This window comes from Oncorhynchus kisutch, unplaced genomic scaffold (genome assembly GCF_002021735.2).
Source record: "Oncorhynchus kisutch isolate 150728-3 unplaced genomic scaffold, Okis_V2 scaffold3733, whole genome shotgun sequence".
NCBI classification, from domain to species: Eukaryota; Metazoa; Chordata; class Actinopteri; order Salmoniformes; family Salmonidae; genus Oncorhynchus; species Oncorhynchus kisutch.
Genome location: NW_022265678.1, coordinates 390001 through 403645, shown reverse-complemented (window position 1 = coordinate 403645; position 13645 = coordinate 390001). Strand labels below are relative to the sequence as shown.

The window sequence follows — 13645 nt, the reverse complement described above, 5'->3', positions numbered from 1 at the left end:
GCGTTCGGCCAACCTAGTCTCGACCAGCGTTCGGCAACCCTAGTCTCGACGCAGCGTCGGCCAACCCTAGTCTCGACGCAGCGTTCGGCCAACCCTAGTCTCGACGCAGCGTTTCGCCAACCCTAGTCTCGCCGCAGCGTTGGTCCAACCCTAGTCTCGACGCAGCGTTCGGCCAACCCTAGTCTCGACGCAGCGTTCAGCCAACCCTAGTCTCGACGCAGGGTTCGGCCAACCCTAGTCTCGACGCAGGTTCGGCCAACCCTAGTCTCGACGCAGGGTTCGGCCAACCCTAGTCTCGACGCAGCGTTCGGCCAACCCTAGTCTCGACGCAGCGTTCGGCCAACCCTAGTCCTCGACGCAGCGTTCGGGCCAACCCTAGTCTCGACGCAGCGTTCGGCCAACCCTAGTCTCGACGCAGCGTTCGGCCAACCCTAGTCTCGACGCAGGGTTCAGCCAACCCTAGTCTCGACGCAGCGTTCGGCCCACCCCTAGTCTCGACGCAGCGTTCGGACCAACCCTAGTCTCGACGCAGGGTTCGGCCAACCCTAGTCTCGACGCAGCGTTCGGCCAACCCTAGTCTCGACGCAGCGTTCGGCAACCCTAGTCTCGACGCAGGGTTCGGCCAACCCTAGTCTCGACGCAGCGTTCGGCCAACCCTAGTCTCGACGCAGCGTTCGGCCAACCCTAGTCTCGACGCAGCGTTCGGCCAACCCTAGTCTCGACGCAGCGTTCGGCCAACCTAGTCTCGACGCAGCGTTCGGCCAACCCTAGTCTCGACGCAGCGTTCGGCCAACCCTAGTCTCGACGCAGCGTTCGGCCAACCCTAGTCTCGACGCAGCGTTCGGCCAACCCTAGTCTCGACGCAGCGTTCGGCCAACCCTAGTCTCGACGCAGCGTTCGGCCAACCCTAGTCTCGACGCAGCGTTCGGCGCCAACCCTAGTCTCGACGCAGCGTTCGGCCAATCCTACCTTTAAAGCCACGGGCAGGACACATGTTAGCACCAAGTTGAAACATGGCTAATATCAAACTTTAATAAATATTTTTCAGATTTTTTACACCAATGATCATTACATAACAGTCCTGCATTAACACACACACACCACACCAATGATCATTACATAACAGTCTGCATTAACACACACACACACACCAATGATCATTACATAACAGTCTGCATTAACACACACACACACACACCAATGATCATTACATAACAGTCTGCATTAACACACACACACACACACCAATGATCATTACATAACAGTCTGCATTAACACACACACACACACACCAATGATCATTACATAACAGTCTGCATTAACACACACACACACACCAATGATCATTACATAACAGTCTGCATTAACACACACACACCAATGATCATTACATAACAGTCTGCATTAACACACACACACACACACACCATGACCATTACATAACAGTCTGCATTAACACACACACACACACACCAATGAACATTACATAACAGTCTCGCATTAACACACACACACACACACCAATGATCATTACATAACAGTTGCATTAACACACACACCAATGATCATTACATAACAGTCTGCCTTAACACACCACAACCAATGATCATTAACATAACCGCTGCATTAACACACACACACCAATGATCATGACATAACAGTCTGCATTAACACACACACACCAATGATCATTACATAACAGTCTGCATTAACCACACACACCAATGAATCATTACATAACAGTCTGCATTAACACACACACACCAATGAAAACATGACATAACAGTCTGCATTAACACACACACACCAATGATCATTACATAACAGTCTGCATTACACACCACACCAATGAAAACATGACATAAACAGTCTGCATTAAACACACACACACCAATGATCATTACATAACAGTCTGCATTAACACACACACACCAATGAACATTACATAACAGTTTGTGAAGGTGATCGGGGGGGGGGGGTGTTTAGGTGGTGTTGGAGGGGGGTGGTGTTTAGGGTGGTGTTGGAGGGGGGGGGTGTTTAGGTGGTGTTGGAGGGGGTGGTGTTTAGGTGGTGTTGGAGGGGGGTGTTTTAGGGGGTGTTGGGGAGGGGGGGGGGTGTATAGGTGGTGTTGGAGGGGGGGGGTGTTTAGGTGGTGTTGGAGGTATAGCTGTGTCACGTTATTGTTTACATTGATTACATTCAGCAACAGAACCATTCACATACACAGGGGCTCCTTCCCAAACAGCTCACTATTCCCTACATAGTACACTACTAGTAAGTAGTGCACTATATAGGGAACAGGGTAGTGCACTATATAGGGAACAGGGTAGCATTAGAGATGCACTCTGGATCCTTCCTTTCACAGTGTAGACAGGATACAGTATGGAAGAAATGCTTTAGTTATGCAAAGGGGCAGGGCTTGTATATCTATGTTGTGGTATTTCTATGTAAAGGGACAGGGCTGTATATCTATGTTGTGATATTTCTATGTAAAGTGACAGGACTGTATCTATGTTGTGGTATTTCTATGTAAGGGACAGGGCTGCATATCTATGTGTGGTGTTTCTATGTAAAGTGACAGGGCTTATCTATGTTGTGGTATTTCTATGTAAAGGGACAGGGGCTGCATATCTATGTTGTGGTGTTTCTATGTAAAGTGACAGGGCCATATCTATGTTGTGGTGTTTCTATGTAAAGGGGACGGCAACTGTAGGAGAAGCGGAGGGCCGGAGGACCACTTCCTGCGTGGTGCTGTTTGATGAGGTCAGACAGGAAGTGCATCACCCGGAGGTCATCCTCCCCGCTGAAACCCCGCCCACATAGGAAAGTCCCTGCGACGCTGAGTCAGCGTGAAGTCATCGTCCTCCCTGGGGAGGCTGGAAGCTGGAGGTCAGAGTGGCTGTGGCAGATGGGGGGTGCCTGACCCCCAGGTGAACTCTGAGCTCTACCCGATGTTAGAGTTTGAAAGGTCAGGAGAACAGGAGAACAGGAAAGCCTTAGCGGTCAGCTCAGCGAGGCAGCTCTCCACGTGGAGAAGGTAGGTGCTGCCACGACCTGGACATAAGAAACACAAACAAACATTTCAACACATTTTACACTATGATAGACATTCAAATAGTTCAGTTGAAGATGCAGGTCAAGACATAAGACAGGAATGCTGTGTTCATAACCAAGTGGAAGTAGGAATTTAAGACCCCATTGGACTGGGAGAGACGTCCACTGGAACGCCCCTCCAACTGGCCAATAGTAGTGGGAATTTAAGATCCCTGGGAGAGACATCCACTGGAACGCCCTCCAACTGGTCAATAGTAGTGGGAATTTAAGATCCCTGGGAGAGACATCCACTGGAACGCCACTCCAACTGGCCAATAGTAGTGGGAATTAAGACCCCATTGGACCTGGGAGAGACGTCCACTGGAACGCCCCTCCAACTGGCCAATAGTAGTGGGAATTAAGACCCCATTGGACTAGGATAGACGTCCACTGGAACGCCCCTCCAACTGGCAAAATAGTAGTGGGAATTTAAGATCCCGGGAGAGACATCCACTGGAACGCCCCTCCAACTGGTCAATAGTAGTGGGAATTTAAGATCCCTGGGAGAGGACATCCACTGGAACGCCCCTCCAACTGGTCAATAGTAGTGGGAATTAAGACCCCTGGGAGAGACATCCACTGGAACGCCCCTCCAACTGGTCAATAGTAGTGGGAATTTAAGATCCCTGGGAGAGACATCCACTGGAACGCCCCTCCAACTGGTCAATAGTAGTGGGAATTAAGATCCCTGGGAGAGACAGCTCCCACATGTTGACCTCTGACATCACCTACTAAGGAAATGACCTCCAGAACAGCATTTTCAGCAGTTAAATGCAACAAAGCATTATTAATCTATTATAATATGTGTTTGACACTATAATCTGTTTAGGAGCAGCTGTTGTTTTGGATTATGGTTGACACGGCTTGTTGGCCATTAGCCATAGAGACCACCCCCCCTCCCATCACTACGACTCTACCCCCCCCTCCTGTCACCACGAACTCTACCCCCCCCTCCTGTCACCACGACTCTACCCCCCCCTCCTGTCACAGAAGCCGCCATTGAGGTGAACTGTTGTAAACTATGTACATGACAGCTGTTGTTTTGGATTATGGTTGACACGGCTTGTTGGCCATTAGCCATAGAGACCACCCCCCCTCCCATCACCACGACTCTACCCCCCCCTCCTGTCACCACGACTCTACCCCCCCTCCTGTCACCACGACTCTACCCCCCCTCCTGTCACAGAAGCCGCCATTGAGGTGAAACTGTTGTAACTATGTACATGACAGCTGTTGTTTTGGATTATGGTTGACACGGCTTGTTGGCCATTAGCCATAGAGACCCCCCCCCCCTCCTGTCACCACGACTCTACCCCCCCCCCCTCCTGTCACAGAAGCCGCCATTGAGGTGAACTGTTGTAACTATGTACATGACAGCTGTTGTTTTGGATTATGGTTGACACGGCTTGTTGGCCATTAGCCATAGAGACCACCCCCCCTCCCATCACCACGACTCTACCCCCCCCCTCCTGTCACAGAAGCCGCATTGAGGTGAACTGTTGTAACTATGTACATGACAGCTGTTGTTTTGGATTATGGTTGACACGGCTTGTTGGCCATTAGCCAATTTCACCCAACTGAGTTACAACTTGACAACTCGTAACTACCCATAGAGACCCCCCCCCTCCCATCACCACGACTCTACCCCCCCCCTCCTGTCACAGAAGCCGCCATTGAGGTGAACTGTTGTAACTATGTACATGACAGCTGTTGTTTTGGATTATGGTTGACACGGCTTGTTGGCCATTAGCCAATTTCACCCAACTGAGTTACAACTTGACAACTCGTAACTACCCATAGAGACCCCCCCCTCCTGTCACAGAAGCCGCCATTGAGGTGAACTGTTGTAACTATGTACAAGACAAATCAACAACAAAAAAAGACTAATCATTTCACTAGCCTATCAGAGTGTGGGGGTTGGCCAGCCGGCCAATGAGGTGTCCGTGGTAGGCGGGGCTTCTCAGTGTAACGCTGGTCCAGGTCCAGCACGGCAGGTACCGTCCGTAACGAGCCAGAGAGTGAAGCATGCTGGGAGCTGTAGGAGACGTCCTGGGGAGAAAGATGAAGTTATTTAGTGATGTACAGTGCCTTTCGAAAGTATTCGGCCCCCTTGAACTTTGCAATCTTTTGCCACATTTCAGGCTTCAAACATAAAGATATAAAACTGTATTTTTTGTGAAGAATCAACAACAAGTGGGACACAATCATGAAGTGGAACGACATTTATTGGATATTTCAAACTTTTTTAACAAATCAAAAACTGAAAAATTGGGCGTGCAAAATTATTCAGCCCCTTTACTTTCAGTGAAGCAAACTCTCTCCAGAAGTTCAGTGAGGATCTCTGAATGATCCAATGTTGACCTAAATGACTAATGATGATAAATACAATCCACCTGTGTGTAATCAAGGCTCCGTATAAATGCACCTGCACTGTGATAGTCTCAGAGGTCCGTTAAAAGCGCAGAGAGCATCATGAAGAACAAGGAACACACCAGGCAGGTCCGAGATACTGTTGTGAAGAAGTTTCAAGCCGGATTTGGACACAAAAAGATTTCCCAAGCTTTAAACATCCCAAGGAGCACTGTGAAAGCGATAATTTGAAATGGAAGGAGTATCAGACCACTGCAAATCTACCAAGACCTGGCCGTCCCTCTAAACTTTCATCTCATACAAGGAGAAGACTGATCAGAGATGCACTGTATATGGTGTTCTAGAACTTCGACTTGTGTTCTAGAACAGCGGTTCCCAAACTTTTTATAGTTCAGTACCCCTTCAAACATTCAACCTCCAGCTGTACCCCCTAGTTCAGTACCGCTTCAAACATTCAACCTCCAGCTGTACCCCCTAGTGCCGTACCCCTTCAAACATTCAACCTAAACATTCAACAGCTGTACCCCCTAGTTCAGTACCGCTTCAAACATTCAACCTCCAGCTGTACCCCCTAGTTCAGTACCACTTCAAACATTCAACCTCCAGCTGTACCCCCTAGTGCCGTACCCCTTCAAACATTCAACCTCCAGCTGTACCCCCTAGTTCAGTACCCCTTCAAACATTCAACCTCCAGCTGTACCCACTAGTCCAGTACCCTTCAAACATTCAACCTCCATCTGTACCCCCTAGTCCTGTACCCCTTCAAACATTCAACCTCCAGCTCTACCCCCTAGTACCGTACCCTTCAAATCATTCAACCTCCAGCTGTACCCCCTCTAGCACCAGGGTCAGCGCACTCTCAAATGTAATTATTTGCCATCATAGTAAGCCTGCCACACACTGCTAGATAAGTGTACTGTTAAAGGCGCGTGACCAGAAAGTATGCTTCAGTTTGTTGTCCTCCTGTATCGAACACAGATCATCCAGTCTTCAATTTTATCGATTATTTACGTTAAAAATACCTAAAGTTGTATTACAAAAGTAGTTTGAAATGTTTTGGCAAAGTTTACAGGTAACTTTTGAGATATTTTGTAGTCACATTGTGCAAGTTGGAACTGGTGTTTTTCTGGATCAAACGCGCCAAATAAATTGACATTTTGGATATATATGGATGGAATTAATCAAACAAAAGGACCATTTGTGATGTTTATGGGACATATTGGAATGCCTACAAAAGAAGCTCGTCAAAGGCATGAATCATATTTTTATTTCTGTGTTTTGTGTTGCGCCTGCAGGGTTGAAATATGCTTTTCTCTCTTTGTTTACGGAGGTGTTATCCTCAGATAATAGCATTTTTTAAAAGTAATTTAGTTGAATTTGACGCTCTGCATTTTCTCTGGCTTTTGGCCGTCCCATATATCCCAGAGAGGTTAACAAAGCCATTTTCACTGAGGTGTCCAAAACGTATTTCAAGCTGTCAGGCATTCCCTTGGCAACGAGAGCCTCTCGGTGGATGCTGCAGTGGCGTCGGGAGCACCAGCGTTACCACTCCACTATGTCTCCCTGGCTTTTTGCACCATCAGTACAGATACCAACATGAGCAGCAGCTACGTTTGGCTCCATCCAGACCGTTAGTGGAATTCCCATGAGAGAGTAACGGTTACTGTGATTGGATGTTCATTATTTGACTAGGATACCTGTATTTGACATTGTGTTGTTATTTCACTGAACACCAAATGGTTTAATTTTGGCGGTGAAACAAGGCTACTCAGGTAAGAAAAAAATAAAACAAATAAACCAAATGTATAGCCCCGTTGGAAAATAGAAACGGATTGTTTTTAAAAATGTCAATCACATTTTTATTTGGCGTACTCCCGACGGCATTGCGCATACCCCAGTTTGGAAATACCTGATCTAGAACTTGGATAGGAGGCAGAGTAATGGGGACGTTCAACATTACAACAGACTATAAAGGCCTGATAAATCACTACTCAATATCATTTGTAGCGCAGTCAGTCACAATTTACCCATGATACATCAGGGTGTTGATGCTCTGTTTTTACCTGTGGATTCCAATGAGTCTCCAGGTGAGCAGGTCTGTCAGCTGAAGAGGCGTGGCCAAGTAAGGCTGCACAGCATCTCCATAGCGACCAGGTGAAGGCAGATAGAGCGAGAGGGCAGCGACCGTCCTCCTCACGGAAGCCTCCTCTCCACCAATCACCACCAGCGGCCGTCCACTTAGCAGGCAGAACACAGCATTCTGGGAGAAGGAATTCTGCCGCAGGAACCTGAGGGCTCCAGGACCCGCCTTCCTCCTCTGGCGCTGATGTCGTCGCGGATTACTAGCGCTGTGGTTGCCATGGAGATGTGTGGGGGGCAGAGAGGAAGATGGAGAGGTGCTGATGTTGCTCATACAGTCCGATGCCTCGTCTACACTCAGCCTGTAAGCGGTGTCGCCTAGCAACCGCCACCCCCCTGACCCCCGACCTCTAACATCTAACCTCAAGGGGATAGAAAAGTTCACCTGGAGGTCAGGCACCACCACCCGCCTGCTGTCACGCCCAGCCTGACCTCTGACCTCGCCGTTGGCATGGTGACCCTCGTACTGCTGGGAGGAGCCCTCTACTGACACCTGGTGGACTGGAGACAGAAACTATATCAGTTACTAAGAGAGAAAACGGATAATACGTTGCAAGACACCTTGGGAAAAAAGCATCTGGGATAGTGATAAGGGAATTATATGCTTAAAAGGTAATGATTAAAGTATCCCACCCTGAAAACTATTAGGGATATTGATAAGGGAATTATATGCTTAAAAAGGTAATGATTAAAGTATCCCACCCTGAAACTATTAGGGATATTGATAATGGAATTATATGCTTAAAAGGTAATGATTAAAGTATCCCACCCTGAAACTATTAGGGATATTGATAATGGAATTATATGCTTAAAAAGGTCATGATTAAAGTATTCCACCCTGAAACTATTAGTGATTATTGGTTTATGTAGTACAATGAATGATTAATAAACGTCCAATAAGGTTCAGTAGAGACATGGGAGGGAGAGAAATGTGTGTGTGTCGAAGAAAATACAGAGAGATTCAACTGTGTTTGACCCGACCTGGCTAGAACTCTGAGAAACTTATGATAGGACAGGGAGTCCTTCTCAAGGTTCCTGTAATCTCGGGGGAATGGAACAGACAGCGCTGGGTAGTGATACCCAGTGGTGAGAACTCTGGGGAAGGATACAATTCACCGACTGTTCGTGTGTATGTATGTGTGTAGGACATCTACTGTTTGTGTGGAGGTATGTGCATTATAAAATGGATGTCTTTGTATTATGGACTTCAGAGCGCTCTCGTGAATAAACTGTACGAACCTTTAGCATAAACTGAGTCTTTGCCTAATTATTATTAAACCCAGGGTCTTACAAACCTCGGGATTGGTCAAAGCTTATTGTTAGTTATTATCATTGGGATTGAAAATTCTCTTGACAGATATGTCATTATTATTATTATTGAAGAGGACAAACAGACAGTCTTACCCAGAGTTCTCTGGGGCTCAGACAAGGGGGCCGGAGTGTCCCATCTCTCTGGCTTCTCCTCCTCCAATTCCCGGACTTCAATACCCAGGGTGCGGTGCAGCCGAGTGGGAGTGTCCTCTAGCTCCTCCTTTCCCTCCGTCTGGACTATATTACCCAGGATTCTTTGGTGCCGAGTTTGCTCCTCCTCCTCGTGAACTACAATACCCAGGGTGCTGTGCTGCTGAATGGGCGTGTCCTCACCTGCTGCCTCCTCCTCCTCCTCTTCCTGGATTACACTACCCATGATTCCATGCTCCTCAGGCTCCTCCTCTGTGATGGCGTTGAAGATGAGGTCGTCGGGGAAGATGGAGTCTGAGGTGCTGATGATCTCAATACTGTCCTCGCTGTTCGCCCTCCGTGCCAGGGACCGCACGTCACGTCTCATCCACACCTCCGCAGGGGCACAACTCCGCACCACATCACAGCCTTCACCCTGACCCAACCCACCAGACAACTCTATAGGAGGAGAGGAGAGAGTCTAATACACAGCCCTGACCCCTGACCCACCACACAACTCTATAGGAGGAGAGGAGAGAGTCTAATACACAACCCTGACCCCTGACCCACCAGACAACTCTATAGGTGGATAGGAGTCTAATACACAGCCCTGACCCACCAGACAACTCTATAGGAGGAGAGGAGTCTAATACACAGCCCTGACCCCTGACGCACCAGACAACTCTATAGGAGGAGAGGAGTCTAATACACACAACACCCCATAATGACGTCACAACACCCCATAACACCCCATAACGACGTCACAACACCCCATAATGACGTCACAACACCCCATAATGACAAAACGAAAACAGGTTTAGACATTTTTGCTAATGTATTAAAAAAAAAACAGAAATACATTATTTACATACATTTTCAGAACCTTTGCTATGAGACTCGAAATTGAGCTCAGATGCATCCTGTTTCCATTGATCTGCCATCGATTAAGATGTTTCTACAACTTGATTAGAGTCCACCTGTGGTAAATTCAATTGATTGGACATGATTTAGAAAGGCACACACCTGTCTGTATAAGGTCTCACAATTGACAGTCCATGTCAGAGAAAAAAACCAAGCTATGAAGTCGAAGGAATTGTCCGTAGAGCTCAGAGACAGGAGTGTGTCGAGGCACAGATCTGGGGAAGGGTACCAAAACATTTCTGCAGTATTGAAGGTCCCCAAGAACGCAGTGGCCTCCATCATTCTTGAATGGAAGAAGTTTGGAACCACCAAGACTCTTCCTAGAGCTGGCCGCCCGGCCAAACTGAGCAAACAGGAGAAGGAGCTTGGTCAGGGAGGTGACCAAGAACCCGATGGTCACTCTGACAGAGCTCCAGAGTTCCTCTGTGGAGATGGGAGAACCTTCCAGAAGGACAACCATCTCTGCAACACTCGACCAATCAGGCCTTTATGGTAGAGTGGCCAGACGGAAGCCACTCCTCAGTAAAAGGCACCTGAGAGCCCACTTAGAGTTAGCCAAAAACCACCTAAATGACTCTCAGACCATGAGAAACAAGATTCTCTGTTCTGATGAAACCAAGATTGAACTATTTGGCCTGAATGCCAAGCGTTACATTTGGAGGAAACCTGGCACCATCCCTAGAGTGAAGCATGGTGTTGGTGGCAGCATTATGCTGTGGGGATGTTTTTCAGCGGCAGGGACTGGGAGACTAGTCAGGATCGAGTCAAAGATGAGCGGAGCAAAGTACAGAGACATCCTTGATGAAAACCTGCTCAGGACCTCAGGGTCACCTTCCAACAGGACAACGACCCTAAGCACATAGCCAAGACAACGCAGGAGTGGCTTCAGGACAAGTCTCTGAATGTCCTTGAGTGGCCCAGCCAGAGCCCGGACTTGAACCCGATCGAACATCTCTGGAGAGACCTGAAAATAGCTGTGCAGTGATGCTCCCCATCCAACCTGACAGAGCTTGAGAGGATCTGCAGAGAAGAATGGGAGAAACTCTCCAAATACAGGTGTGTCAAGCTTGTAGCGTCATACACAAGAAGACTTGAGGCTTTAATCACTGCCAAAGGTGCTTCAACAAAGTACTAAGTAAAGGGTCTGAATACTTAAGTAAATGTGATCAGTTTTTTTATAAAAAAATAAAAAACTTGTGCATTTGCAAACATTTCTAAAAACCTGTTTTTGCTCTGTCATTATAGGGTATTGTGATGTCATTATGGGGTATTGTGATGTCATTATGGGGTATTGTGTGTAGATTGAGGGGGGAAAAAACGATTGAATCCATTTCAGAATAAGGCTGTAACACAACGTGTTAAAAGTCAAAGGGGTCTGAACAGATTCTGAATTCACTGTACCTCTGAGTTCCATGTGGGTTAGTCCCTGTGTTCTATAGGAGCGCTCCGTCCCCAGAACCTCAATGCTGTCTCCACTGCTCACACTGCCTGGTCTCGTCTCCGCGGTTACTCCTTCTCCCTCAGGATCAAGTGTCGGCTCCGCCCCTCCACTTCCTGTCTCCAGTTTGATTGACACCTCCTCCACGCAGGAGAAGAACGACTCCAGGCTCTGTGGTCCCGCCCCCACCACAGGATGTGACATCACACCGCTTCCTCCCTCTAGCCCCGCCCCCTCCTCCTCCAGGTCCTCCTCCTCCTCCTGGTCCCAGAGCTGGAACAGGAACTGTGTGTGTGAAAGCGTCCTGGAGAGCCTGTGTGTGATGCGACGGTTGTGTAGAACACTCTGGTCTCCACGGAGACGGCGTTCTGCGTTGCCCAGCTGTTCTAGCGTCAGAGACAGGAAGTAGCAGTCGCTCAGCTCCTCCAACGGCTTCAGACGGCGGTCGAACCGCCTCGCTGACCAGCCCCCGCCCCCTAGCGATGCCCCGGAAACCAGCTGGGGGGTGTATGAGGGGGAGGGGGGATCAGGAGTCAAGGGGAGGGTCTCTGGGATCAGGGAGGGGTCGTAGGGCAGAAAGCCTGGGTCTCTTAACTTCCTGTTGGGATAGGAAGTGACCTGGTGGAGGAGCGATCTGTGGTCCAGGATGGAACGATCCACGCTAGCAAGCTCGTTGGCCGTCTTCTGCAGCTCCGCCTCCTCCCTGATCTCCGCACTCTCATTGGATATCCTTTGAAGCACTGCTTGAAGGATGGATCGTGTGTACCTGTCAACAGAGAGAAGGATTTAAAAACGCTCACACAAACAAACTCTGTGGATCGTGTGTCCCTGTTGTCATGACGTTGGCCTGGGGGATAGGTTTCTGACAGTCATAAATACCTCTTCCCCCATTTTTCCTCTCTCTACCCTACTGATGTTACATTTCAAAACCCCTTGGTTAACATTGAGATTCTGGGAACACCAGAAGGTGGGGGTAAATGAACTATATTCTGGTAATCCGACCAATTGAACATATGCGGTGGTACTTAATGAAGATGATGTCAGTTCGGTTGTCATCTGAGACATTCTCATCAATGATAAGATGACATAAACTCTACAGTGGAAAGTCTACACATCAGAGTTATCGGATTCACATGGAATTAATGTTCAATTTAAATGTTTTAATATTAAATTATTCATGATGGGATGAAATGTGATTTTAGCTTCTAAATTTGGGTTTTCATAAGGTAGGGCTCTGCTCAATCAGTGGCCCGCCCCTGTGAAGGGACAAGGGCTATAAAACTTTTCAAACACGCCCTCCTCTCCCTTCCTATGTAAGCCCTTGACGACAACATAACTTCCTGTTTTCCGATGATGTGAGGACGACGGTCCGATGTCAGAATGGTTCAGATAATAACTACAGAACAAAGCCAACATCAGCATGAGCTTTGGTTGCGAATGGTATGAACTTTGAACTCTTATTCACGACAGAAGTGATACCTCCTAGCCGTTGAGTTAGCGACCGCAGCTGCAAACGAGGGTTAGGAAGGAACAGACAGACTATCCCATCTACCACACAACGACGTTACTACAACATATCCAATTGACCACCAGAGACATTCTTCAAAGAACAAAGGACTCAGTTTGGCAACACGGTCTTCCATCTACCACCAACCTACTGAAGTGCAGCTCAGAGTAAATATTTATTGCATTTTCCTTTTCCAAATGGGCGGTAATTTAGAATGCATAAGATACTGTATTTATGATAGCGCAGCTTCACCCTTTGTTCCTCAGTCTTCCCGCTCTTTCACTCAAACCCGCCCCTTTTCCGTTGTGTAACAAAGGGGACATTTTTCTTTATGACGTAATTTGTAATCAAGTTAAGATTGTATTATGTGTATGTGTGATTAGTTAGGTACTTAGTAAATAAATAATTAAAACCAATTTTGTATTGCTGATTCGACTTGTTAGCCAGGGTTCATGCAGATAAAATAATTTACAACTTTCAGATGAAACTGAATTAAGATGACGATTGATATTGACTGCTATGGATGTAAAATGAGTGAGTGGCGGCAGTGTAGCGCGTTGGACTAGGAACCGGAAGGTTGCAAGTTCAAACCCCCGAGCTGACAAGGTACAAATCTGTCGTTCTGCCCCTGAACAGGCAGTTAACCCACTGTTCCTAGGCTGTCGTTCTGCCCCTGAACAGGCAGTTAACCCACTGTTCCTAGGCCGTCATTGAAAATAAGAATTTGTTCTTAACTG

At 47.7% G+C, this 13645-nt stretch overlaps 1 protein-coding gene across 1 annotated transcript in view; it reads right to left on the bottom strand.

The window, feature by feature from the left end:
• Positions 1 to 2944: 2944 nt before the first annotated feature.
• Positions 2945 to 13645, bottom strand: part of LOC116371837 (guanine nucleotide exchange protein smcr8a-like) — a 21539-nt gene continuing 10838 nt past the window's right edge. Inside the window, exons 4-8 of the mRNA XM_031820897.1 lie at positions 11365 to 12167; positions 9007 to 9501; positions 7527 to 8103; positions 4994 to 5142; positions 2945 to 3054 (exon numbers count right to left, since the gene is read on the bottom strand). Of these exons, the coding sequence (XP_031676757.1) occupies positions 2945 to 3054; positions 4994 to 5142; positions 7527 to 8103; positions 9007 to 9501; positions 11365 to 12167 (2134 nt within the window). The remainder of the gene's footprint in view (positions 3055 to 4993; positions 5143 to 7526; positions 8104 to 9006; positions 9502 to 11364; positions 12168 to 13645) is intronic.